Source organism: Crotalus tigris, unplaced genomic scaffold (genome assembly GCF_016545835.1).
Source record: "Crotalus tigris isolate CLP2741 ecotype Arizona unplaced genomic scaffold, ASM1654583v1 scf7180000018485.2372832, whole genome shotgun sequence".
NCBI lineage: Eukaryota > Metazoa > Chordata > Lepidosauria > Squamata > Viperidae > Crotalus > Crotalus tigris.
The window spans coordinates 1676945-1703431 of NW_024097033.1; the positions used below are offsets into that span (position 1 = coordinate 1676945).

General features: G+C 39.2%; 1 protein-coding gene and 1 long non-coding RNA gene across 16 annotated transcripts in view; one reads left to right on the top strand and one right to left on the bottom strand.

Annotated features, from left to right (window-relative positions):
* Positions 1-26487, top strand: part of UNC80 (unc-80 homolog, NALCN channel complex subunit) — a 185213-nt gene that overhangs the window by 29410 nt on the left and 129316 nt on the right. For 9 of the 14 annotated variants that reach the window (XM_039352938.1, XM_039352942.1, XM_039352945.1 and 6 more), the window contains exons 8-21: positions 3815-4076; positions 4428-4562; positions 5980-6196; positions 7433-7552; positions 8021-8289; positions 11748-12161; positions 16915-17046; positions 17727-17874; positions 18206-18354; positions 18837-19006; positions 20564-20665; positions 21166-21374; positions 21751-21857; positions 23561-23717. In XM_039352938.1, the coding sequence (XP_039208872.1) occupies positions 3815-4076; positions 4428-4562; positions 5980-6196; positions 7433-7552; positions 8021-8289; positions 11748-12161; positions 16915-17046; positions 17727-17874; positions 18206-18354; positions 18837-19006; positions 20564-20665; positions 21166-21374; positions 21751-21857; positions 23561-23717 (2591 nt within the window). The remainder of the gene's footprint in view (positions 1-3814; positions 4077-4427; positions 4563-5979; positions 6197-7432; positions 7553-8020; positions 8290-11747; positions 12162-16914; positions 17047-17726; positions 17875-18205; positions 18355-18836; positions 19007-20563; positions 20666-21165; positions 21375-21750; positions 21858-23560; positions 23718-26487) is intronic. The other 5 variants (XM_039352944.1, XM_039352946.1, XM_039352947.1 and 2 more) reach the window with 1 other exon arrangement.
* Positions 1-26487, bottom strand: part of LOC120312333 — a 97291-nt gene that overhangs the window by 16999 nt on the left and 53805 nt on the right. The window contains exons 3-5 of one of the 2 annotated variants that reach the window (XR_005557862.1): positions 11733-11854; positions 7528-7603; positions 6601-6881 (exon numbers count right to left, since the gene is read on the bottom strand). This is a non-coding gene — a long non-coding RNA (uncharacterized LOC120312333). Of the gene's footprint in view, positions 1-6600; positions 6882-7527; positions 7604-11732; positions 11855-26487 lie in introns of those variants that run through there. The other variant, XR_005557861.1, reaches the window with a different exon arrangement.

The window sequence follows — 26487 nt, forward strand, 5'->3', positions numbered from 1 at the left end:
AATTATGCTCAGATTGACAGAGAAGCCTTGGCCATAGTGACTGGCATAAAGAAATTTCATGATTTCTTATATGGCTGCCACTTCATGGTCTACACAGACCATAAGTCTGTGGGGTTTGTTTACTACAAACAAACAAACACCACACATTATTTCCCCACGTATGCTGAGATGGTTTATCTTCTTGTCAGCATATGACTACACTTTAATTCGCAAACCTGGAAAAGAAATGGGCCATGCAGATGGCCTCAGCAGATTACCTCTAAAACAGATAGAGGCAGCTCCTGCTCCTGCTACTAACATTCTCTCCATTCTGAATCTTCCCTCAATGCTAGGGATGTGGCTGCAGAGACTGCCACTGATCACACGCTTACACACGTGCTGACATGGGTGCTATCAGGATGGCCTGACACATGTCCAAATACTGAGTTTCAAAGCTTCTGGCAAAGGAAGCACGAGTGATGTGGTTCCGGATGATGAAACATTCCAAAGAACTTCCAGGCATTTATTTTCCTAAAAGTCTTTGATTGTTACAAAATGTCGGCACAGGCACAACAGAGGGATGCTAGGATCTAAATTCTCTTCCTCTGAGCAGTTAAATTATTAGCGTGTTCCCTCCCTAAATTAGCCGTCATATCTCACACTATCCAATTAGTGTGAAGGTCAAATGTTTTCTTCCTCTTTCTTTCCCGGGCTTTACCCCCAACACCCCTTCTGCTCTTTATTAACCCCATATTTATCAGACAATTCTGCATATTATCAAAAGCAAGAATATACAATATTTGCAGCATTGACAACGAGCTTTCCACTTTCAGAGGGTGCCTGTTATGGGGTAGTAGGGTAGTCATCCCAGCCTCATTAAGGTCTAGAATCTTGCTCTCTCTGCATGAGGGACATCCAGGCATAGTACAGATGAAAGCGCTTGTGTGCAGCCATCTCTGGTGGCCTGGACTCGATAAAGCCATTGAGGCCCAGGTGCATGGGTGCCAAGTGTGCCAACAGTCAAGGCCTGAAATGCCTCAGGCCCCAGTACATAGGTGGGAGGAAACACAAGCCCTTTGGTCACGGGTACATATAGATTATGCTGGGCCCTTTCAGGGGCAATTCTTCCTTCTCCTCGTTGACAGCCATTCCAAGTGGCTAGAGGTTGTTCCTGTTTCCTCCACTACTACTGCCAAGACCATCCAGGTGTTGAGAGGGATCTTTGCCTCACATGGACTTCCAGATGTCCTGGTTTCAGATAATGGCCCCCAATTTACCTCTTTTGAGTTCCAGGCTTTTCTTCAGGCCAACTTGATCTGGCATGCGACTTCTGCTCCATTTCATCCATCTTCCAATGGCTAAGCAGAGAGGATCGTGCACACTACCAAAGATGCTCTCAAAAAACTCACTTATGGCAGCTGGCATCACAGGTTGGCAGATTTCCTTCTTGCACACTGCACCAGTCCTTGCACAGCCACAGGAAAGAGCCCAGCAGAACTCCGCTGGGGTCGCTGCCTCATCACCAAACTAGACAAGTTGCACCCAGACCGGGTGGCTTCACAGGTGTCACAGCCGCGGGCACCTAGGAGACTACAGGTGGGCGATCCAGTCTGGGCAAGGAACTATGGTCCTGGACATCTCTAGGTCACAGCAGTGGTATGCAAGGTCTCTGGGCCGCTGTCATATGAAGTGGCCTTGGACGATGGATGTGTCATCCAATGACACATCAACCAACTGTGCTGGAGGCTACACAGCAACACGTCCGCTCCTGGCTCTGCTCTGGGGGGGGGGAGGAGGACCATAATCTTCATTCTGGACCACAGTCTCCCAGCTCCAGCGGGTTTTCACATGCTACCGCACATGTTTCTGTGGGGATATTCACAAGATTCAGTTATTGCTCCAGAATGGGGGTCATACCAGGCTTCCACAAGTGCTCCAAACAGGGAGTCTCCAAAAACGGGTTTTTTTGAGGTGGCTCCTGACTCTGGCACCTCCGGCCCATACACGGGGGCTATGGGGTACTGGGGCACTTCCGCCACTCAGGCCACTCCAGCTGCTGGTCTTGGGCTCGAGGGACAGTGCTCCCAAGAGGAGTCCATTGTGGATTTGGGGAATTCCACCCCTCCACTGGACTTGGGGAATTCCACCCCCCCAAGGAACTCTGGTTTGGATTCAGAGGATCCAGCCAGTCAGCAGCTGGGTGGGTCACCTGGGTCCTTGGGGCATCAAAGTCCTGGTCTGCCTAGCTTGGCAGGCGAGCTAGCGGCCAGGCACACTCACCGGCCATTAGAAGGTCACAGCGGGCCAAGGGCCCACCTAAACTTCTTTAGGACTATGTGAGGTTTCTGTCAATTCTAAGGGAACCTTACTAGTCCTTAAACAAGATGCAGAACAAACACTCAGTGAAGGAGTGTTATCTTCAGCTTATTATTTGTTCTATTTTCTTTCTGAATGATTGTATACAGTATGTAAGAGTGCTTGCCTGTGTGCAGGGTATTGTGATTTCCATTAACCCCCAGTCCCTTGAATACCTGTACCTGTGCTTGTTACATCATAAAGTATATAGTTTTATCTAGGGGGAGGGGTGTTGTGTCCTGAGCCTGCTGAAGCATTCAGCAGGCTCAGAAATGTTGCAAATGGTCCTGGGCAGACCAAAAGCTGCCCGGGACCAGATTGGCTGTCGCCAGCCTTCTGCACATGCGCAAGGTGCGAAAACAGCCGGATTTCTATTGGCTGACACTGTCCGGGTTTTGGACACTATAAAAGGCCTGCACGCCTTTTGCTGGTTGCTGGTTGTGAGAAGAGATCAATAAAGGAAGCTTGTTCACACAATGTGTCTCCGCTTAATGCCTCGACCCTGCAAACATAAAACTGAGTAACCAGTATAGAGGAATAGCCCTTTTCAGTGGTTGTCCTCCACCTCTGAAGTGATTCTCCCGGTATAATTGTGTTCTCTTTTTGGCACTAACCAAAGACACTTTTTGTTTGTCTGTATTTTACTCAATTATTGATTTAATTTTTAATTTTTGTATTGTTTAGAATTTTTAAAAATACGTCGGTGGCTGCTGCTTATATTATTTTATTGTTTCAGTGTAAAGTGTTTTAATTCTTGTGTTTTGTGCATTATACATTTTCAAAAATTATGAGTTTATGTTGTTATAAATATAGGAAGTATGATCATGTTTATATTCTATTTTATGAATCTTTTGCGGTGGGATTTTATCCCCAAAGAGTGGCCCATTGGAGTGTAGTCCTAAAAAGCCAACAATTCTTTGGCAAGCTAAGAAGAGTATATTCATGTGTAAATTTAAGACCAGTCCTTTGGTTGTGTTTGGGACCTTGGTTTTCAAGCATAATTTATAAGCTAGTACTTTCCAGAGTATCATGACGACCTGTTTGAAACTTAATTAATGTAATTATCACATACATCAAGGAGATCTGAAATGTGTGCCCAGTGGAGATGGCAGGAGAATTGGGCAGGTTTTCACGGAATCCAGAGAGGAGCTGTTTCTTCCTTCTGAAACTTTCCCAACAATGCTGAGTTCTTAAATTCATGCTCAGGATCAAGTGAGCCCCTTTCATTCTTCTTCACTCTCTTAAGTCTTGGAATAAAAGCTACATTTCATATTTAATAATTTGTGCTCCCTTTTTCAAAATAACGGGGTTTTGGTCACATAATATACCACATTTGGGGATCGTCTGTTAAGATCATGCTGATATTAACAACTCTATCCTGGATGAAGACACAGATTGTTATCTGGGGGCCCACATCTTGATTGTTGCTTGACTCCTCAGTTGGTTGGATTAATGTGCTTCTTTTTGCTCTTTGTAACAGGGTGTCTTTGGTGATTCCACCATGCCAAAAGTCTCGCTATGCCACTTACTTTGATGTTGCTGTATTACGATGCCTGCTTCAGCCACACTGGTCTGAGGAAGGCACACAATGGTCTTTGATGTATTATCTTCAGCGGCTGCGCCACATGTTAGAAGAAAAGCCAGAGAAATCATTTGACCCAGAACTCCCACCATTGCCAAGGCCACGCAGTAGTTCCATGGTGGCTGCTGCTCCCTCACTAGTCAATACTCACAAAACACAGGTAAGGCCACACCTGGATTACTGAATCCAGTTTTGGTCATCACATTACAAAAAAAATGTTGAGACTTTGGAAAAAGTGCAAAGAAGAGCAACTAAGATGATTAAAGACCTGGAGACTAAAACATATGAAGAATAGTTGCAGGATTTGGATTTGATTAGTCTAGAGCAGGAGTAGGCAACCTTGGCTCTTTTATGACTCGTGGACTTCAACAGTTCAAGCACTGCTACAAAGTTCCAATTCTCTATCATCCAAAGGAAACAAATGGTGACAGTGTTTACAAAAAGGAAAAAAAAAAAGTACCTGTTTTCCTAGTCAGGCTCACGTTTTTCTTGTCTCTCTTGGGGAGTGTAGGATCTCACAATGAAATGTAATGAGGAAGAAAAATCATTAAGCACCGAAGCTTTTGCCAAAGTATCCTTAACTAACCTGCGGAGACCAGCAGTTCCAGATCTCTCCTCTGATTTGGGAATGAATATATTTAAAAAGGTAAAATCATGATGTTTTAAAGTCCATGTGTGATCCCTTAATGAAACATCAACTCCATTTTACTAGAGGGAGATCTAATATTGCATCTGGATTTAGCCTTAAATTTGGGGTTGCTCCTTTCACAATGGGGCACAATTAAGATCTATGACCTAGTACAGTCTGTGGCCAAGAAAAGATGGCAGACCTCTGCCTAAAGATCAGTAAACACATTGCTTTTCATTTTGAAAAAAACCTATTGGGAAACGATGAAACAAACTCCCATCTAATGAAACAAACCAAACTAAAAGCAATTGCAAGGAAATTGTTATTTTTTCTAATCAAAGTTGCCTTCATGATGCCATCTCCTGCAGTTGATAGGAAGAACAACTTGGGGGGGGGGGAGGTTTTTTTAAATAGCAAAATGGTCTTCAGGGAGATCATTTTCTTGAGGCTGTTTTTCATTAAGAAAAAGTCAGGAGATTGTTAAGTGCAACTGCTGTATTTTCTCTAACTTGTCACACAGTCTTTTGAATATCCTCAAGTATATTTTGGTAATTGTTTGTCATAATGCAATGATGCCAAAATGAAACTGGATATTTAAGAGTGCTCCAGAGGACAACGTTACTTTGAGACATTGTGGAAGTATTCTTATGCTTCCATGCAATATAGAGAAAATCACAATATTTTCTTATGTGTTAAAAGTTCTGTGCACTAATTTCACAAATACATAATCAGTTCCAGTTCCAATTACTCAATCCAATTTCAGATGCACTTAACCTAATATTTTCCAGTCTTATTGGCACTAGCTCCATCTTATATACTAAGCACATATTCCACTTTAATGCCATGGTCACTTCTCTATTTCACGACATCATTTGCATCCCAAACCCACCCTCCATAAGTCTAAAACCCAACCATTTCTAATGAGCTAAAATTCACTTGTAATACTATTATTAATGCAACACACACCCTCTCATAGTTACTTTAAATCAGGATTGGGCGAATCATGGCTCAGAACTACCTGCAGCCCCATACTGTATGCCCTGATTACCATTGTATCCAGCCCTTCTGAAGTAGAAAAAACATGAAAATAGAATAGGCTTTTGTAATGACAAGTATCCACTCTCCAGAGAAACTGTGAGGTAATGTAGTTCTTTGGGAGCTTCAGCCTTCTGGGGAAAAAAAACTCTCTTTTGGACACCTAAATGTTGCCTGCCCCTACTGTAGTTAGATAAAACAATATAGGCCCAAAGAAAAAGCAAATGAATTCCAAGTTAGTTTCAAGAATCAGAGCCTCAGAGAAGAGATTTGTTGTTTGTTTATTACATTTATATGCCACCCATCTCACTGTTAAAGCAACTCTGAATTCTTGTTTTATGCTTTCTGCAATTCCCTTATGAGTTGTCCTGCATAGATTTCTTCTACATTTTCCCTGCAGTTCAAGAGCCGCAAGGAGGATCGTGAGCGCAAGGGCTCTATTCCTTTCCACCACACAGGGAAGAAAAGGCAGCGGCGGATGGGAGTGCCCTTTCTTCTCCAGGAAGACCATTTGGATGTATCACCTACTCGAAGCACATTTTCTTTTGGCAGCTTCTCTGGGATTGGTGAAGACAGGCGTGGCATTGAGAGAGGAGGGTGGCAAACCACTATTCTAGGTGAATGAGAGGCTATTACTGAGGACAAATCACTTTGCTGATAACCAGAGTTTTTTACTGGTTGTGGACATCAGTTACTTATAATCATGAAGTGTGCACAATGATGTCCATCTCCTGATAACGACATGAACAACAACAATGAATTCTTCTTTCCTATTTTACGGTTTGTGTTATTTGCACTGTTCACACATCCTCCAATCTCCTCTGGTGAATTAAGGGATCATCAGACCAGATTGGAGGAGAAATGAGGAATAAAGTCATGAAGGAGGTACAAGATTGAGGGAGAATCCATATACAACATTTAATGTAACACTTATGAACATTTTTCTTTTAATCTTACATATATGTTTTTTGCTTAGTCTGGATAATTATTCAACAATTATTTTCTGCCCACTAAAAGCAGATTGCTTCCAGCTCATTTATCCATTCTAATCGAATTCCTAATGCTCTTAATTCACTTAATGATCACTCTGCATTACAACTACAGATACTCATTTTCTTGTTCTCTTCACCTCACATGAAAGAAGAGGGGCATTTTCATTTCTTTATAGTACTTTCTCACTCATTTGTATCCATTGTAGTAAGAAATGTGATGGCTGTGTTCCTCACTGCAGTTTTGCTGCCGTTTCCAAGACCTCTCTGATCTGGAGATGCCCAGTCATTTCCAGCTTTTGAAGCTGCTCAACTTTTAAGAATCATGATCCATGAAAAGAAAATAAGGGATATAACTTTTCATGAAAACAAAATCGAACACTATGAGCCACAAAACTGATGCATTAGAATAATAATAAAAAAAGCTGGTGTTTGAGCAAGAATGGAAGGCCAAATAACCCTCCCTACACATCACCCCTACTCACTGGTTGGCAATGGACTGAACAAGGGAAAAATCCCATATTATTTATAACTGGCCCCTGTTGAACCCAGTTCAGAGTAAATGAGTTTGCCAATTTGGTTTAACCCATCACTTCAACCAAATGACTGTGCCTCATTCAAAGTCTCTTTAATTAGTGGACATTATAATGATCTGAAATTTATGTTGTGACAGTCCACAAAGGTACAGGTCCCTATGAATCCTAATCCTATTTTTTTTATTTTAAATATTATGCAGTTTGCAAATGATTCCTGGGTAAATGATAGAATATCAAGATGGGTGACAACAAAATAATAAAATAAAAATAAATTAAAATTGAAATGCAGCACTAATAGCACAATGCATGTCTTTTTTTTCTATTCCAGGGAGATTTACTAGGCGGGGCAGCTCCGATACAGCTACCGAAATGGAAAGTCTGAGTGCTCGGCATTCTCATTCCCACCATACTTTGGTTACTGACCTGCCAGACCACTCCAACAGCCACGGTGAGGTGATATTCAAGAGCACTGAGCAAGTGATTTTCCAGCACAGAGTTCCTGAAGAAACCCAGATGACAACTAGTTAGAATTAGAATATGGGTACATTAATTCACTTTTCTCCTATGAGAAATCACAAACCTTTGAGTTACCCAGGGTTTTTTCAAGACTATGTGTGTGTCTTCTTATTAAATCAGAAGAGGGCAGTGTTGCAGGAATTACTGTAGATAAAGATGATATATTGTTTGAACTCTTAACAGCTAATATTTTCCCAAATGTTGCTGATCTTGCAAGGGTACCAGAATAGACTAATAGATTCTCTTTCCTCTATTTAGTTCAGCTTCTAGTTATTATACACTTAATTAGTTATGAATAATCGTTGTAATGTTCCAGAATATTGTACTTAAATGAATCATCTTACACCTTCATATCAAGTGCTCTGTCCAATGAACTAATATCTGTAATGCTCTCTTGCAGTACGTTCCCAAATTTCAACCATCACAGTGGCCACCTTCAATACCACGCTGGCCTCTTTCAATGTGGGCTATGCTGACTTCTTCAGTGAGCACATGCGCAAGCTCTGCAACCAGGTGCCCATACCAGAAATGCCCCATGAGCCCCTGGCATGTGCCAATCTCCCTCGAAGTCTGACAGATTCTTGTATCAACTATAGTTGCCTGGAAGATACAGATCACATAGATGGGACCAGCAACTTTGTCCACAAGAATGGCATGCTAGATCTTTCGGTAATGATCAAGAAAAAGGAATATTCCTTTCTGTGCTAGTTATTGTATGATGGAAATCAAAATCTCTTAAATATGCAATCTTGTTCCATTTCAGCTCTGCATAAAGGTCATTCCACCAATTAATAGTAAAGTAAAATATAAAACCAATTCTTGGTGAAAAGAATTTAATACAGCATTATTAATAATTAATAATTTAATACAGCATACCAGGTTCCTATAGGAAGTTCTGGTTAAAAATGGAAATATTATATGGAAAACATGATCTTCTTTAGTGTGAGTCACATATTTTATTTTATCCTGTGTTATGCACTAAAATTTTTGTTACCCAGATTGTATTTATAGGATGGAGTAGGTTAAAAATGCAAATTGAGAAGTTCATTTTCCTATTTCTCAGTGAGTAGAAGTATACAGTTTAGTGCCACTGACTGACCGGCAGGCTTAAATCTTGTTGGGTTGTTTTCAAACTCCATAAAGTGCTCAAATAAAATTGCTGTCTTAGGGGGAGGGCTAATTTCTAAACTTCCATAAATTAAGAGCCTTTAATTACAGTGGAGGAATACATTTCGGTGAGAGAGACTTTATGTTAATTCATTGGTATCTTTTAGGTACCAGCTACACAATGCTAAGAATTGATCTTTTTCAGGGTATTGAAAGAGAAGGAGAGGCAAGATACTTAGGATAGAGACGAATATCTGTCAAACCTGGAGGATGTTAAGTATGCCAACATACTGTGTGTTCAGAGATAGACCTTTTAGCAACATCTTCATCTTTTGAAAATATTTTCCTTCAGAAGGTGGAGAAAAACATGAGTTTGACTTAATTGTAGAAATACAATAGTAGGAACATTTGGACAATTATGGAATGCTAGCATTCTTGATTTTAAGAGCACTAATTTGTCAGTTATCAAAACAATGATAACTAGATTCCTGCAGCAGAAGAAAATAATGGGAAAAGAAGCCAAAGACTAGTGGAACTTCCCAAAAAAGTATAGTAGCAAACAATTCCAGGTGGGGAAAAAGTGGAAGGCAGCAGAAGAAACCAACCAGTTGCACAATCAAGAGGAAAGACATATGAGGTGAAAAATGGGACAATCATCATGCAAACATACATAAAAGTAGCCCTGATTTGAAAAGATGATGCAACAAAATATATATATAATAAATCAAGGCTAATGAATTATGCTGAGAAAAAAATATTTTCCATGTAAGTTCACAATAAAAGAAGAATAAAAAGAAGAACAAAAGATAAAAACTAACAAAGAGAAAGTAGAACAATTCTATTTGGCATCAGTCTTCTTTCAGAACAGGATATGCATTCCATCAATTCATTATGAAGAGGTTGTTCAAAGAGCAGAATTTCAATTCAAGATTGATGGAGAAACCTAATCAGGGAATGGAAGCTTGTATGAGTTCAAATTTTATAAAGGTTTATAATGAGGTTGAAAGAACTGCTATTAGAGCTATGTGATGCTTTGGATCCAGCCTCCAGAAGGTACACCAGAGTGGATGAGAATACAAGTATAGCATCTATAGGTATGTGCTGCACTCTTTCCTGGCATGGCACCAATTGCAATTTTATGGAGATCCCAAGAAAAACAGCTGCTTTGAACTGTTGCTGACATGTGCTACATTGGTACTCCCATGTATTCTGAAGCACCTTTTGCAGACTGGATCCAAAGTCCTAATGGATATATTCAGCCTTGACTAAAGACAACCAGGTGGGAATATTTAGATGAGGGAATAGAAGGGGAACTCATCATATTTGCAGACACCAAGCTGGCAGGAATTGCCAAAACCTCAGAAGATAGCCTCAAGATCTCAACAGACTTGAACACTTGAAGCACAGGTTTTACACTTAGGCAAGAAAAATCAAATGTACAAGGACAGATTAGGTGAAATTTGGCTCGATGGCAGTAACTGCAAGAGGCATCTTGGAGTCCTAGTAGACAACACTTACATATGAGTCAACAGTATGCTGTAACCCTCAAAAAAGCCAATGCAATCCTAGGCTCCCTTAACAGAGCTATAGAATCAAGATCACATGAAGTGTTAGTTCCACTTTATAATGCCTTGGTAAGACCACACTTGGAATACTGCATTTTGGTCATCATGATATAAAAAAGATGTTGAGACTCTGGAAAGAGTATAGAAAAGAGCAACAAAGATGATTGGGGTGCTGGAGGCTAAAACATAAGAAAAATTATTGCAGGAATTGGGTTTGTCTAGTCTAGTAAAAAGAAGGAATAGGGGTGACGTTATAGCAGTATTCCAATATTTGAAGGCTGCCACAAAGAAGAGCGGGTTAACTTATTTTCCAAAGGCCCAGAAGACAGGGCAAGAAGGAATGGATGGAAACTAACTAAAGAGAAAAGCAACCTAGAACTAAGGAGACATTTCCTAACAGTGAGAACACTCAGCAATGGAACAGTTTGCTTTCAAAAGTTGTGGGTGCTCCATCATTGGAGGCTTTTAAGAAGAGATTGGACAGTCAATTATCTGAAATGGTATAGGATCTCCTGCTCAAGCACTGGACTAGAAGAGCTCCAAGGTCCCTTTCAATGCTGACATTCTATGAATATGAGAATAGTGTTCGAATATCTGAAAGGAGGTCTATTATCCCATAATGTATGCCCAAGAATAATATTTCCAAACATAGAAAGGCAAATACCGTAAGAGTTTGACAAAGGAAATACAGGTAATCCTCAACTTACAACACTTCACTTAGTGACTGTTTGAAGTTACAATGGTACCGAAAAAGCGACTTATGGCCATTTTTCACAATATGACTGTTGCAGCATCCTCATGGTCATGTGAGTTACATTCTGATGCTTGACAACTGACTCAATTTATGACAGATCCAGTGTTCTGGCGTCATGTGGCCACTTTTGCAACCTTCTGACTAGGAAAGTCAATTGGGAAGCCAGATTCACTTAATAACCATGATACTAATTTAACAGCTTCAGTGATTCACTTAACAAATATGGCAAGAAAAGTCATAAAATAGGGCACTTAACAAATTTCTGACTTAGCAACATAAATTTGGGGCTCAATTGTGATCATAAGTTGAGGACTACTGTAGTACTATAACTAAGGGAGTGGCAAGCTCCCTTGACTAGGTGTGTGCAGATAGCCATCTTTCAGACTAGGGACTTGAAAATCTATGATTTTATGAAACATTGTTTTTGTTTTATATTCTTTCAGCAATAAACTACTTTCTATCAAAGGCGGATTTGTTTTAGATCAGCTAAAAAAGCACTGCTACCAGAAAATTGACCTGGATTATGCTTAGGGTGGCTTATATATATTTTTGTTCACTTGCTATTATGCTATAATTGAAGATGTCACCTTGTTGTAGGATATCACTTTTGGACCATTTCTTTAGAAACCCATAGTCAGTTTTTTTGCAAACAATATGCAAATATAGTGCTGCCTGCAATATCTCACATTTCTTCTTTCAAGGTGGTTCTTAAAGCAGTTTACTTGGTCTTGAATCATGACATCAGCTCCCGAATCTGTGATGTGGCCCTCAACATTGTGGAATGTCTGCTTCAGCTTGGTGTGGTACCCTGTGTGGAGAAGATCAGAAGAAAAAGTGAGAACAAAGAGAATGAGACCAATGAAAAAAGACAAAGTGAAACTTCCTTTCAACTCAAGGGGGCTTTGACTACCTCAGCATCTGGATTTGGGACTACTCCAATCACTGGAGCAGGAGATGACAGTGGAGAAGGAGGAGGAGGAGGAGGAGTTGGAAGTGCTGCTGGAGGAGGAGGAGGAGGTGGTGGAGGAGATGGAGGAAGTGGTGGTGGTGGTGGAGGAGGAGGGGGAGAAGGTGGCGGAAGATCTTTTGAAAAAAATGATAAGAAAGAAGACAAGGTATGTTGAAGCTTTTATAGGCTCATTATTTGCCAATCAATACTATTATGTTAATGTTGAAAGGCATTTTTACAGAAGCTTCCATATTGATGTGATAGTCCATTGCCTAATTTAATTTCTGATATTGTGTTTTGAAAACTGTTAAAATTCCAGGGTATGAATTTATTTATTGTTATTAATTGCGAAGTCGTGTCCGACCCATCGCGACCCCATGGACAACATTCCTCCAGGTCTTCCTGTCCTCTACCATCTTCTGGAGTCCATTTAAATTCACACCTACTGCTTCAGTGACTCCATCCAGCCATCTCATTCTCTGTCGTCCCCTTCTTCTATTGCCCTCAATCTTTCCCAGCATTAGGCTCTTCTCCAGTGAATCCTTCCTTCTCATTAGGTGGCCAAAGTACTTGAGTTTCAACTTCAGGATCTGGCCTTCTAAAGAGCAGTCGGGGTTGATCTCTTCTAGGACTGACCGGTTTGAACGCCTTGCAGTCCAAGGGACTCGCAGGAGTCTTCTCCAGCACCATAGTTCAAAGGCCTCAATTCTTTTGCGCTCAGCCTTTCTTATGGTCCAACTTTCACAGCCATACATTGCAACTGGGAAAACCATGGCCGGACTATACGCACTTTTGTTGGCAGGGTGATGTCTCTGCTTTTTAGTATGCTGTCTAGATTTGCCATAGCTTTCCTCCCCAGGAGCAAGCGTCTTTTAATTTCTTGGCTGCAGTCCCCATCTGAGGTGATCTTGGAGCCCAGAAAAATAAAATCTGTCACTACCTCCATTTCTTCCCCATCTATTTGCCAGGAATTGAGAGGGCCGGATGCCATGATTTTGGTTTTCTTAATGTTGAGTTTCAAGCCTACTTTTACACTCTCCTTCTTCACCCGCATCAAGAGGCTCTTTAGTTCCTCTTCACTTTCTGCCATTAGAGTGGTATCATCTGCATATCTTAGGTTGTTGATATTTCTCCCGGCAATCTTAATTCCAACTTTTGATTCATCTAGCCCTGCCTTTCTCATGATGTGCTCTGCATATAAGTTAAATAGGCAGGGCGACAGTATACAGCCTTGCCGGACTCCTTTTCCAATTTTGAACCAATCAGTGGTTCCGTGTTCAGTTCTCACTGTTGCTTCTTGACCCGCATATAGGTTTCTCAAGAGACAAATGAGATGGTCTGGTACTCCCATCTCTTTAAGAACTTGCCACAATTTGTTGTGATCCACACAATCAAAGGCTTTTGCATAGTCAATGAAGCAGAAGTAGATGTTTTTCTGGAACTCCCTAGCTTTCTCCATGATCCAGCGTATGTTGGCAATTTGATCTCTGTTCCTCTGCCTCTTCGAAATCCTGCCTGTACTTCTGGTAGTTCTCGATCCACATACTGCTGGAGTCTAGCTTGTAGGATTTTAAGCATAACTTTACTAGCATGTGAAATGAGTGCAATGGTGCGATAGTTTGAACATTCTTTGGCATTGCCTTTCTTTGGAATTGGAATGTAAACTGACCTTTTCCAATCCTGTGGCCACTGTTGAGTTTTCCAAATTTGCTGGCAAATTGAGTGTAGCACTTTTACTGCATCGTCTTTTAAGATTTTGAATAGCTCAGCTGGAATACTGTCACCTCCACTAGCTTTGTTGTTGCTCAGATTTTCTAAGGCCCATTTCACTTCACATTCTAGGATGTCTGGTTCGAGGTCAATGACCATCTCATTGTGGTTATCTGGGATGTTAAGCTCATTCTTGTATAGTTCTTCTGTGTAGTTTTGCCATCTCTTCTTAATCTCTTCTGCCTCTGTTAGGTCTCTGCCATTTTGGTCCTTTATCATGCCCATCTTTGCATGAAACGTTCCCTTCATATCTCCAATTTTCTTGAAGAGATCTCTAGTCCTCCCTGTTCTGTTGTTTTCTTCTATTTCTTTGCACTGTTCATTTAAGAAGGCATTCTTATCTCTTCTAGCTACTCTCTGGAATTCTGCATTCAATTGGGTGTATCTTTCTCTTTCTCCTTTGCCTTTCGCTTCCCTTCTTTCCTCAGCTATTTGCAAAGCTTCCTCAGACAGCCATTTTGCTTTCTTGCATTTCTTTTTCTTTGGGATGGTTTTAGTTGCTACCTCTTGTACAATGTTGCGAACTTCCATCCATAGTTCTTCAGGCACTCTGTCTATCAGATCCAGTTCCTTAAATCTATTTGTCACCTCTACTGTATATTCATCAGGAATATGATTTAGTTCATACCTGAGTGGCCTAGTGCTTTTCCCTACTTTTTTCAATTTAAGCCTAAATTTTGCAACGAGAAGCTCATGATCTGAGCCACAGTCAGCTCCTGGTCTTGTTTTTACTGACTGTATAGAGCTTCTCCATCTTTGGCTGCAGAGCACATAGTCAATCTGATTTCTATGTTGACCGTCTGGTGATGTCCATGTGTAGAGCCGTCTCTTGGGTTGTTGGAAAAGAGTGTTTGTTATGACCATCGTATTCTCTTGACAAAATTCTATTAGCCTGTGCCCTGCTTCATTTTGTTCTCCAAGGCCAAACTTGCCTGTTATTCCGGTTATCTTTTGGCTTCCTACCTTAGCATTCCAATCCCCCATGATGATAAGGACATCATTTTTTGGTGTTAATTCTATAAGGTGCTGTAGGGCTTCATAGAACCGGTCAATTTCATCCTCTTCAGCACCAGTGGTTGGGGCATAGATTTGGACTACTGTGATATTGAATGGTTTGCCTTGGATTCGAATTGAGATCATTCTGTCATTTTGGGGATTGTATCCCAGTATTGCTTTTCCTATTCTTTTATTGACTATGAAGGCTACTCCATTTCTTCTGAGGGATTCTTGCCCACAGTAGTATACCTGATGGTCATCTGAGTTAAATTCACCCATTCCTGTCCATTTTAGTTCGCTGATTCCTAAGATGTCGATGTTCAGTCTTGTCATCTCTTTTTTGACTACGTCTAGCTTGCCTTGATTCATGGATCTTACATTCCAGGTTCCTATGGAGAAAAAATCTTTACAGCATCGGACTTTCCTTTCACCACCAGATATATCCACAGCTGAGCGTCCTTTCGGCTTTGGCCCAGTCGCTTCATTCTTTCTGGCGCTACTAGTACTAGCCCTCTGCTCTTCCCCAGTAGCATATTGGACACCTTCCGACCTGAGGGGCTCATCTTCCAGCGTCATATCTTTTTTCCTTTTAGTACTGTCCATGGGGTTTTCATGGCAAAGATACTGGAGTGGTTTGCCATTTCCTTCTCCAGTGGATCACATTTTGTCAGAACTCTCTGCTATAACCTGTCCGTCTTGGGTGGCCCTGCACGGCATAGCTTATTGCTTCATTGAGTTACGCAAGCCCCTTCGCCACGACAAGGCAGTAATCCATAAAGGGGGGTATGAATTAAGATTTGTTTTTATTTCTCAGTTTGCCTTCAGAGGTATTGTCATCTGATATCCCTGTTCAGATATTCACATGAATGTGTAAATATTGAAACTCAATATGGGATAGAGGAGCACATGGAAGAGTTATCCAAGTCATGTCAGTCTATGTGGCATGCAGTGTAAGATCTTGATCTTATTTCCAGAAGCAAAAATTAGAAGGATGTTCTTACACTCCCATCTTAATTTGAAGAATTTCTTCTAGTTAAATTTATATGCCTTTTGCAATAACAGTATTTTATTAGCATTAGCATGAGTAAAGTTGTAATACTTTACTGTGTTAGCTACAAGTAACAAATGCAAGAATACTTGCATTTGGAAAACTGCGTATTATTCTGAATTCTGCCAAATCAGCAATCGTACATAATAAAAGATTCAGAAAGTTGCAACTGGCTGATCAATTGTCCTCAATGTGTAGTCCTCAGAGGTTCTACATTTAAATGGAGCGTAGCATGCAGGTTTCACTGATTGACACCTGACTGGGAAAGATCTTGTGATGTGATGAACAAATGTCAACTTAATAAATAACTGCTACAAAGAAGACAAATTCAATGTTGGAATTCATTAGGAGCAGAACCGAAAATAAAGCTGTTTATATTATTGTACCCTTATAAAATCTAACATGCAGTCATATGTGGAATGTTATATTGCAGATTAAAGTACTAGAATCCAGAGTAAGCCAATTAAACTCAGGGTGAGAAAATCAGATTAGACTACATGAAACATGTGTGCATGTAGCACACTGTTACTCAATTTTCCAAGATGCCATAATGGCCAACAACATAGACAGCTTTAAGGGGGGATAAGAAAACATGGATAAGATCACCAGTAACAAAAGTACTTCCAGGATCAAAGGCAGTTTACCTTTTAGAACTGGCTTTTGTAGAAAATTGGTGTGCTTTGTGAGGTTACTATATTTATGTTCTCTTGGTGGTCTTCCCAAGGTCATCTGGTTGACATTTGTGAGAAGGGGATGCTGGATCTGGTAAACATTTATACTATGTGTTCTTACTTCTTCCAAGATTGTAAACAATAAAGAGAATTGCTTCTCTCTGTGTTTCAAAGTCCTTTGATCAGACCCAGGCAACCTATCCATCTAAATCTGATCTTTTTGTTTACCAGCATTAAAGCTGTCTCCTTTAAAGATACCTTTAAGACTTAATGGTCTCATGTTATCATTTGTAGAAGAAACTTCTGTGTAAGATTTATTCTGTTAATAGATAAACTGGCATGCACCAGTTTGATATTATTTTTCTGATTCTGATCATAAACTGAACAGCTTTCTCTCTGGTCTTTCTGGTTTCTACAAATGTTGTGCTGCTAAGGATGAAAATATTCCAGTAAGCACTCATAGGCTGGCTCTGACAATGCTGATAAAAATAGTGAAGTCTCTGGGCTGTGCATATGGCTGTGGAGAAGGTCACCGAGGACTCTCTGGGGATCGTCTGAGACATCAGGTATAAAACTTCAGAAGGATGGAAAAGAAGTTGGTTCCAAATCTCTCCCCTTTTAAATCCATACTGTTTGGATTTCAGTGCCTCTCCAGTTGTTAAGGGTACAGTGTTTGGTCATATACCAACATACTGATTGTTATGGTTTAGCTTCAAATCAACCATGAATGTTTAGAATAGTGTGAATAGTGATAGGGCAAAAGAGGGGCCCTTTAGATCTAGGAGAAAAGGCCAGGTTATCAAGGGGACCTGACACCACAAAGTTAAGTGAGAATTCCAGCACACTCTTATCAGACTCCTACTATAACAACGAAGTGGAACAAAAACTTGATTTTGTACTATAGCATCTGATCATTAAAAATATAGCAGCCTCACCTAGTTCCTTATATATTGCTAAATAACTGCCTATGTAATTGGCTTCTAAATTGTAGTGCACATGTATTAAATTTTAAATACTTGTATCTTATGTATTATCCCAAAATCTTTATTCCCCTAGAAGCTTTGGGTCCAGTAAGTCACTGTATTAACAAACATAGGAATTGTTTAAATCCTCTCCAATTATTTTATGAAGTTCGTTGGGTACTGTTTTTAACTATTCAGGAACTAACAGATTGAATTCACTGCAGTCCTCTGTGATTATCATCAGCAGAACCTAAGTTTGGTGTTCTTAAAACCTTTCTTAACAGGCTCAGAACTGCCTTACAAAATTATATAAACTGGATAAGATGCAGTTTCGTCAGACAATGAGAGATTATGTGAACAAAGATTCGTTGAATAACGTGGTGGATTTTTTACATGCTTTGCTAGGATTTTGTATGGAGCCAGTTACTGATAGTAAGTATAGATTGCCATCCTTAGTATTCAGCTTTCCTGCAGATGTGTGCCTGAATGTATTCATTTGAGTATGTGCAATGTGTGTGTGTTTAACTTTTTGTTTGTTTTAATTGAATGAGACATGGACTCTTTGTCTTCACTCCTTTTTTATACTGCTAGGCTCATTTTGGAGTACTCCTCCCCACCCTATGTGGTTGCCCAAAGTAACAAATCCTTCCTCTGGATAAAGAATGCTATTGCAGATCAGGAATTGCTGACTTCAGGTGTTACAATTATATATCTTACTGTTTTTCTGAAATTTAACCATGCAAATTTACTTTGCATTTTGTAGACAAGGCTGGTTTTGGAAATAACTTCACCACTGTGGACAACAAATCTACAGCCCAAAGTATTGAGGGCATTATTGTCAGTGCTATGTTCAAATTTCTAATCACCCGCTGTGCCTCTACTACGCATGAGCTCCATAGTCCTGAGAACCTGGTAAGGGCAACTTTCCTTTTCATTCAGTCATGACATAGGTTTTTAAGTATTATCTTTTCTATTCTCAATATAAATTGTTGAATTGTGCCACCTTCTTTAAAAAAGGGGTGGAAAGACAAAATATATATTGTTTAAAATTAATTTTTTAAATTAATAAATGTTGGCAGGTAAATTTTGGAAAATGTCATGCAGTTCAGTAAAACATGAGAGAACCAAATTTCCTTTGAATTTGCATCTAGCCATTAATTTGACTTGAAAAAGTCATCACTGTGTTGTTCAAGATGGCAACTCTTCAGCCTTTCCTTTCAACATTTCAGGCAGTTTCTGTTAAATTCATTACTGAAATTTATTTCATAGCAACAGAAGGCCGGAAACCTAGACTGATTTTCTTAAGAAAACAGAGAAAGAAAATGTTTGTATGTTGGAAGCCTAACAAACTGTTTTTCCTCCCTCCTACAAAAACGACATCCTGCTGACTTCAGGGTTTGTACTGTGACATCCGACAATTGGTACAGTTTATCAAGGAGGCTCATGGAAATGTTTTCAGAAGAGTAGCTCTTAGTGCTCTTTTGGACAGTGCAGAAAAGTTGATTCCAGGAAGAAAAACAGAAGAAAATACTGAACAGGAACCCAAACCACCAGGGAGTAAAAAGTATGTATCTGGACTGGAAAAGCCATTAAGATGATATGAATGATATAGTAAGGTCAGCCATATCCAGACTTGTCAGCTTCGCTTTTGGGAAGAAGATGAATCATGCTAATACTATTTGCTCTCAAAATCCTCCCTTCCCCGATGATGTCTTATGATATTCATATACAGTAGATTGCAGTGAAGTGTGCTTTAATTCCATACAAATGCACAGGATTAAAGCAGAGTTAAGAACTGTGTTTGGGTTACTCAGCTGAAAAGTTGTTCTAAAAAATATCATTCTTACACAACATAGGAGAATAAGATGCTGGATTAAGTACAGTAGCTATCTCTGTCATTTATCTGTGAGGTGGGATGATCTGCTTCAAGTCAATATGGCATCGATTCAGATTATGGATCCATATTCTGCATCATGGCTGTAATGCTGCTTCTAGCTTTGCATCGCATCTTGCCAGCCTGACATTTGCAATGTGGGGGAGGGGGGAAGGAAGAACTTGGAATGTGAGGGAAGGGGAGGGGGTTAGGAATGAAGCTGTGCTGGCCCTGACACAAGGTCAGCCAAAAGAAATGTGGAGATGGTGAACAGGCCATTTCCAAAACAATCTGAGAACGTCTAATTGGACATTGATAACAGGGGTTGGCCAGGGAAAAAGGAGAACTGAATTGCATTGTTCTTGTTCCAAGCCAACAGATTCCGCCTTGCAAAAATCTGTAATCACTTTGTTCTTAGTAAAGTATACTCTTGGAAAATAAAAATGTGCCAGGAATCTTTCTTTGCTAATTAATGCAAGTGGGATAGATAACATTCTCATTCCCCCCCCCCCTCAATTAAACGTGGAAGAAGTATTTTTTTTCTAACAACTACTTTTTCTGATATACCCATTATTGTATGGAATTAGCTCCAATACATACATACATACATACATACATACACCGGTATATATATATATAGGCTAATTCTATCTATCTATCTATCTATCTATCTATCTATCTATCTATCTATCTATCTATCTATCTATCTATCTATCTATAACTTCAAACAAATGTGTGTGTGTGTGTGTGTGTGTGTGTGTGTGTGTATTGTATTATATACAACTGTCCAAGGATATACTTTGGTAGACATTTTTAAGCCAAGGCGCATTTACAGCAGCATGCCCTTTTTATCATATATCTATCCATGTGTAGAGAAATTCCAATTTGATAGTATACACAATTTTTCTTGAAAAGAATCTTTCTGAAAATTTTTGTAACAGAATCCTATACATATTTACTCCCATATAATTACATGCTAATTAAGATCTATTTAATTTCATGAGAAACATTTCTGAATTTACATTAAATAGACTCGCTTACAAATTAGATTATCAATTTGGTATATTTTCATGTCCTTGACTGCTGTTACCATTCATGATTGATATATGAAGTACTGATGGGAGACTGCAAGAAGAAATTTACCTGTCTTTCTGTTTTGGAACTACTTTTAAAAATAATATTAGGAAGCTAAACAGGAATAAATACAATATGTTATTGTTTCTGTGACTAATAGCTTTGTCTTTGTAGATCCGAAGTAGGAAGTGTTGTTATTGATAAAGGACAGCTGTCTTCTGCTCCTGATGAATGTCGCAGCTATGTCTCAGGCCGTCCAATGCAAACTCCTGAGCAGTAAGTAAATTAATCAATACATTTTATTTTAATCAACAATCAGGTTGCTTACAAACATAATTTAAAAAGCAAAAGCAACACTGTTCAGACTTGAATCTGCTGGTTTCGTTTTCATTGTAGCAATGTAGAAGTTAGCTATCCTAGCTGAGAGAAAAAGGTTCACATAATTATGTGGAAGTTGTTTCTCAATAACTTCTGCTCTCTGCAGTGCTAGCAATATAGAATATTGTATTCTGCCTAGCCTTAGGCAAATCATATTCACCATCTCAACACCTTCCTAATTTACTACATAAAGATTATTATTTTATTGGAAATATTATATACTTTCCTCCTAGTGCTTTACAAGGGTTACAAATCCAATTATTGATATTTTTCAGTATATCATTTTTATGATGATAGGTTTATTGCTTAATCCCTCTTTTAAAATTAAAATGCTGCCCTATTTTTTCTTTCTTTTTTTCATTCTGCTAAATTTTACAAGCCATGTCATTCCTTCACAGTGATGAACAAATGCAAGGAGCAGCCTTAGGCCGCAAGGATTTCTGGCGGAAAATGTTTAAATCTCAGAGTGCAGCTAGCGATACCAGCAGCCAGTCGGAGCCAGACACTTCCGAATGCACAACTGCACACTCAGGAATGACCACAGAGAGGCGCTCCCGCTCCCGCTCCAGACGGATCTCCCTGAGAAAGAAACTCAAACTCCCACTAGGTCATTCAATTATTGGTTTGTTAGATGTTGTGCTTTTCTCCAGGAGCATGTAGGGATTTATCTTCCTTTTTAATCCCACAACATCAGCCATGAAAGCGATGGACATTGACCCAAAGTCATCCAGACAGATTCCACAGTTGAGGGCAGACTTGAACAGATGTCTCCACTGATTCTCTCCACACAGGAAGCTTTATACATGAAAATACTTTGCCATGCTATTCAGTGTCTTTGAATTTTTCCCCATCTTCCTTTATATGACTCCTAATATTTTGTTCAGATGTTAGGAATTGAGTCCTTTGTAGCAGTAATGAGAGATGTGCATTATTCAACTAGTAGTATCAGAAAGATATTCACACCTACTCTTTCTGTATTACAGGGAACTGGCTGAAACGTTCATCAATTTCTGGTTTGGCAGATGGTGTAGAAGATCTTCTGGATATTAGCTCTGTGGATCGTCTTTCTTTCATCAGGCAGAGCTCCAGGGTAAATATGCAACCCTTTCACACTTTAAAAAAAAAGCTATCTAATATTGAATGTGCATGTTTATTTTTCTGTGCATCCTTACCTATATCTTCAACATCTATATTACTTTCTTCCTGGACTGAAATTGTCACTGCATATTGTTTCTAAGTTTGTGCATTCTTCCAAGTATTATCAGTCTTCCATCTTAAAGAAATGATTGGGACCATGCATGCTTTTACTTTCATTTCTTGCTGCAGAGTCTCCTTTCACATACACATACACACTCATCAATACAATAAAGAGAGCAGAATCATTTCCAAACTTGTGTCGTACTCTCAGCAGATCTGCACAATACATTTCAACAAAGGGAAGAACACTTACTTCTGAAGGGGGAAAAATAACAACCAATTAGCCAACTGCAGACTTTCATTTTTAACAAACATACAGTATATACAAACCTATTAAGTGGCTAAGTGCAACAAAACAAAAACAAATAAGTGAAGAGATCAAGTCCTTGCCATCCCAATACCCAATGCTATATTAATTATCCTTTAAATGAGATTTGAAAAGCCACAGACTAAGAAATATATTTTCCAATGGAAAATAGAAAAGAGCAATAGGTTGCTATACATCTGTGATGTTTGCATGCAAATAAAAATTGGACCGTGGGGCTAAAATAGATTGGAAAGGGAAAATATATAGCCCAATTGATTATATACTCCAGAATAATATGGACACAAACAAGTTTGTCAGGTCTAATTAGAAAACACCGTGGGCACAAATTCAATGTTTCTGCTTTTAAATACCCATTTAAAATATGTGAAAGCCTTAGGTTATTGAGCATCAGAGAGCATATCACTCAATAGTGTGATGTCCAGGGGAAAAAAAAAACAAATATATGAAATTAACTGGACTTTAGAGTGCAGAGGTTTGACTCTTACTATAGGTTCTAGAGTTAAAAGAATTTGGTACAAGAACAAATACTTTTAATACAAAATTTCGCATCAAAACCAAACTAAGCTGAAGAAAATAACAGAAAGAGAAGGACTGAAAAAAGGAGAGGAGGGAGTGAAACCACTATATCTAAATATTTGTGCAGAAGACTTTAAACATGGCTAAATGGTTGGAATTGAGCTACAGCTTCAATTGCATTTCTCAAGCATTTTAATTTCCCATCATTATTCTCCACACTGCCAGCTTATTGGTAAACTGCAAGGAACCTAAATATGAAAGTATGGACTTTACAGGTTTTATTGTTTTATTGGAGCTAAACTTTGCTTTACTAGAAGCTAAAACTTTCTTTCTGAATGAGTGTTTTTCTGAACAAAGCAATAAAGTAATTCCAAAAAATAAATGGCACTCACAAAGTATTCCTACAGGCAGAGAAAATGAAGCCACTGACAAGCTTTCTTAGCCTTCTCTCTTAAGTGACTAGTTTTCTTTAGAAATCATGAGGTAGAAGAATAGCTATATTAAGCACTAAGGAGAGAGGAGGGAGGAAGGGAGGGAAGGAGAGGAAGGAAGGAAGGAAGGAAGGAAGGAAGGTTGTTTTGCTCCTGTTTCCTATCTATTCAACTGTGATTCCTTCAACATGGTTCTCTTTATGGAGGTATGGGCTTTAAAATGTTACTAATAAAGGAGAATATTTATTAAGGAGAATATTTAAAATGCTGTGTTTACTTCAGCAATGAAAACAATGAAATGATGCTTCTTTTAACATTTAGGTGAAATTTACTAGTGCAGTGAAGCTATCGGAAGGTGGGCCTGGAAGTGGCATGGAAAATGGGCATGAAGAAGAGGAGAATTTCTTCAAGCGTCTTGGTAAATGGCGCACCTGCCGAAGACATCCATCCAAGCTTCATCACACAGAAGAAAAAGATGGTTAGAAATCAGGGTTCTGTTTCTTCAGTCCTTTTTTAAAACTTTTATCTTTTTCTTTGTTCCTTCTTTTTTAGAAAAAATATTTTCTTTCTCTAATTCACCCTTTACCTTTAAAAACATATTTTCTAGACCTATTTTGTTTTCTATGGCTTTATATATTTTATAGCCATTACTTTTTTTCTTTTCTTCTTATGTCATTTTTTATTTTCATTCAGTTCTAGCCAAGAAGGAAAAGCATATATGGGCCAATGCATTTAGATAAGGCAAAATTGACCTTTCAAGAAATCAAATTCATCATTTGGAAAATACGAAATTTGGAAACAGATATCTGGGTTCAAACATAGTATGCTAATATTTCACTTGGGTCCTTGATGTGAAATGTTGGATGTGCCCACCAGCTTTTATTCCCCATTATTGATCATCTACATTTTCAGTAAAATTCAGCACTGATGAAATGGAAAACCCTGTACAAATGTGTTTTAATTATCTCTTTTCTTCTGTGTTTGCTTGTCTTGTGTCTTCATGCCATTTCTTATAGAGATGCTGTCCTTCATTCTTAGCAAAATTATAAATGATATTGAGAACAATTATATGACAAATATGATTGATTACTTTATTATTTTTAAGGAAACAAGTCTTTGCCTCTAAACAAGGCTAGGTTTTAACTGCTTTCAAATATTTCAGATATGCATATGTGAGCTTCTCGTTACCAAAGAAACAACCTTGCATCTTGTTATTTTCCTGTTTTTGCATTGAAAAAGGGACACAGCATCCCCTCTCAATGTATTTAGTTGCCTTTTCCACAAAACTTTACATGACCCAACGTTACATATTGCTTCATTAAACATGGAAGTGATGTTACTACCTCATTTAGCCATTGCTCCTTCATGAAATGCCTTTTTATATAAAGAGAATGATATTTCAGATGAAGACATATGACATATGATTATTGATATCTCTTACTATGGTAATACAAGTATTAATTGAAGTGTTAATTTCAAGTAGAAAAAAAATTATTTCAACATTCAATTTTTTAAATTGTACAAAATCTGTTTTTAAAATGGAATGGCTTATCCAATAGTGATGAAAATACCATTTTGTTTGGCTTTTGAGATCATTATGTGAAAATAGCAGCTAATGAATAGTTTTAGTTCATAATTCAGTAGCATGAAATATAAAGATCTTATTGATGTACTAAGGAGTAATTTGTTTTAAAATAAAATGCAGAGGCAATACATATAATATGCAAACGTTCTTAGGTTAGGTTCAGCGCAGCGTGGCAGAATATGAGTAACCTCAGGACTGCAGCCTTAATTATGTAATGCAATTAATCTTACTCAATCTTACTCAAATGTTAGCTCATAAGTACAGTATTTATGGTACAGAAAACTGAAACAAACCAAGTAACCCCAGCAATGAGTTGTCGCATCATTCATTGAGTGAGCAAGGGTAGAACTGATAGAAATGGAACTAAAATCGAATTGAAAAAAAAAGAAAAGAGTGAAACTATACGCTTTGAATCATTTTTTTGCTGAGCTGTGAGGAGTGAAAAAGTCATTTCCTGAATTACTGCCATTGTGGGTAATTGGTTGTCTTCTTCCTATTAAGTAAAAAGACTGTAGAGCAGAGGTTCTCAACCTGTGGGTCACGACCCCTTTGGGGGTCGAACGACCCTTTCACAGGGGTTGCCTAAGACCATCGGAAAACACATATTTCCAATGATCTTAGGAACCAATTGGCACGGCTCGAGCCCAATTTTTGAAAAGCACTCAAATCAAAGGCGGTGACATCACAAAAGCAAAGTTGGCGGGGGGCAGGAGAGGAAGAGTCAGCAAGCCCCAGCCAGCGAGTAAGCTGAGCCAGCCAGCCAGGCTGAAAAGAAAGAGGCGGGGTCTCCCAAACCCCAACTTTTTCTCCCTCCCCTCCCAGACCCCCAGACTGAAGCCGGGGAAGGCTGAAGAGCTTTACGCGGGGTCCCGATTCCCCTTTGCTCTACTACCAGTACTGCCGCCAGACCAGCTAGCTGCTGGGGAGAATTTCCCTTCCCCCCCTTCCCTCTCCCTCTTTTTTTAATGCCAAAAAAAAAAGTCCTAGTCTCTCTTTTTTTTCTTTTCTTTCCCTCTTCTCGGCTTTTTAAAAATAGCAGCCGGGGGATCTTCAAGCCAATAGTTGTTGCTGGGGCATTTAAAAAAATAAAAAGTCCTTCCCAGGTGGGGAATCTTTCTGCGTTTCTTCGGCTTTTTTGAGCCAGGGGAGGGGAGAGCTGATTGGGGGGGAGGTCCTAGGAAGAAGGCAAAGACCCACCAGAGAGGTTCAGCTGCTTTTCTGCTCAAGCAGCCAGCAAGGAAAAAGCCCGGAGGATTGGGTGTCCGGGTTTTTCAATCCCTTATTAAATAGGCAAAGGCTTGTCTGTTTAATAGTTTGCTCAAACTTTTTAACTCCTGGATTTATTACCTTCAAATATCAACGAATAAATGGCATATTAAAAAAAAGAAAGAAGTAAATCATAGGAAGAGCCTGTTTAGGAATGCGAGAGAAATAATATTCAAGAGGAGAAGATCAGGTGAATTTGATGCCCCCTAACAGAAGGTTGGGGAGAAAAGTTGGAGAGCGGCTTGTTTTATTTGCTCAAAATGCTTTTCAAAGGCTCCAAAGAAAGAAGGGGAAAAAAAAGAGATTTAGAGGCCTAGGACGGCTTTGCAGAAAGGAAATCTGATCACCTATATGCCATCGCCCTTAGTTACACATCTACAGGAAGCAGACAGAAAGT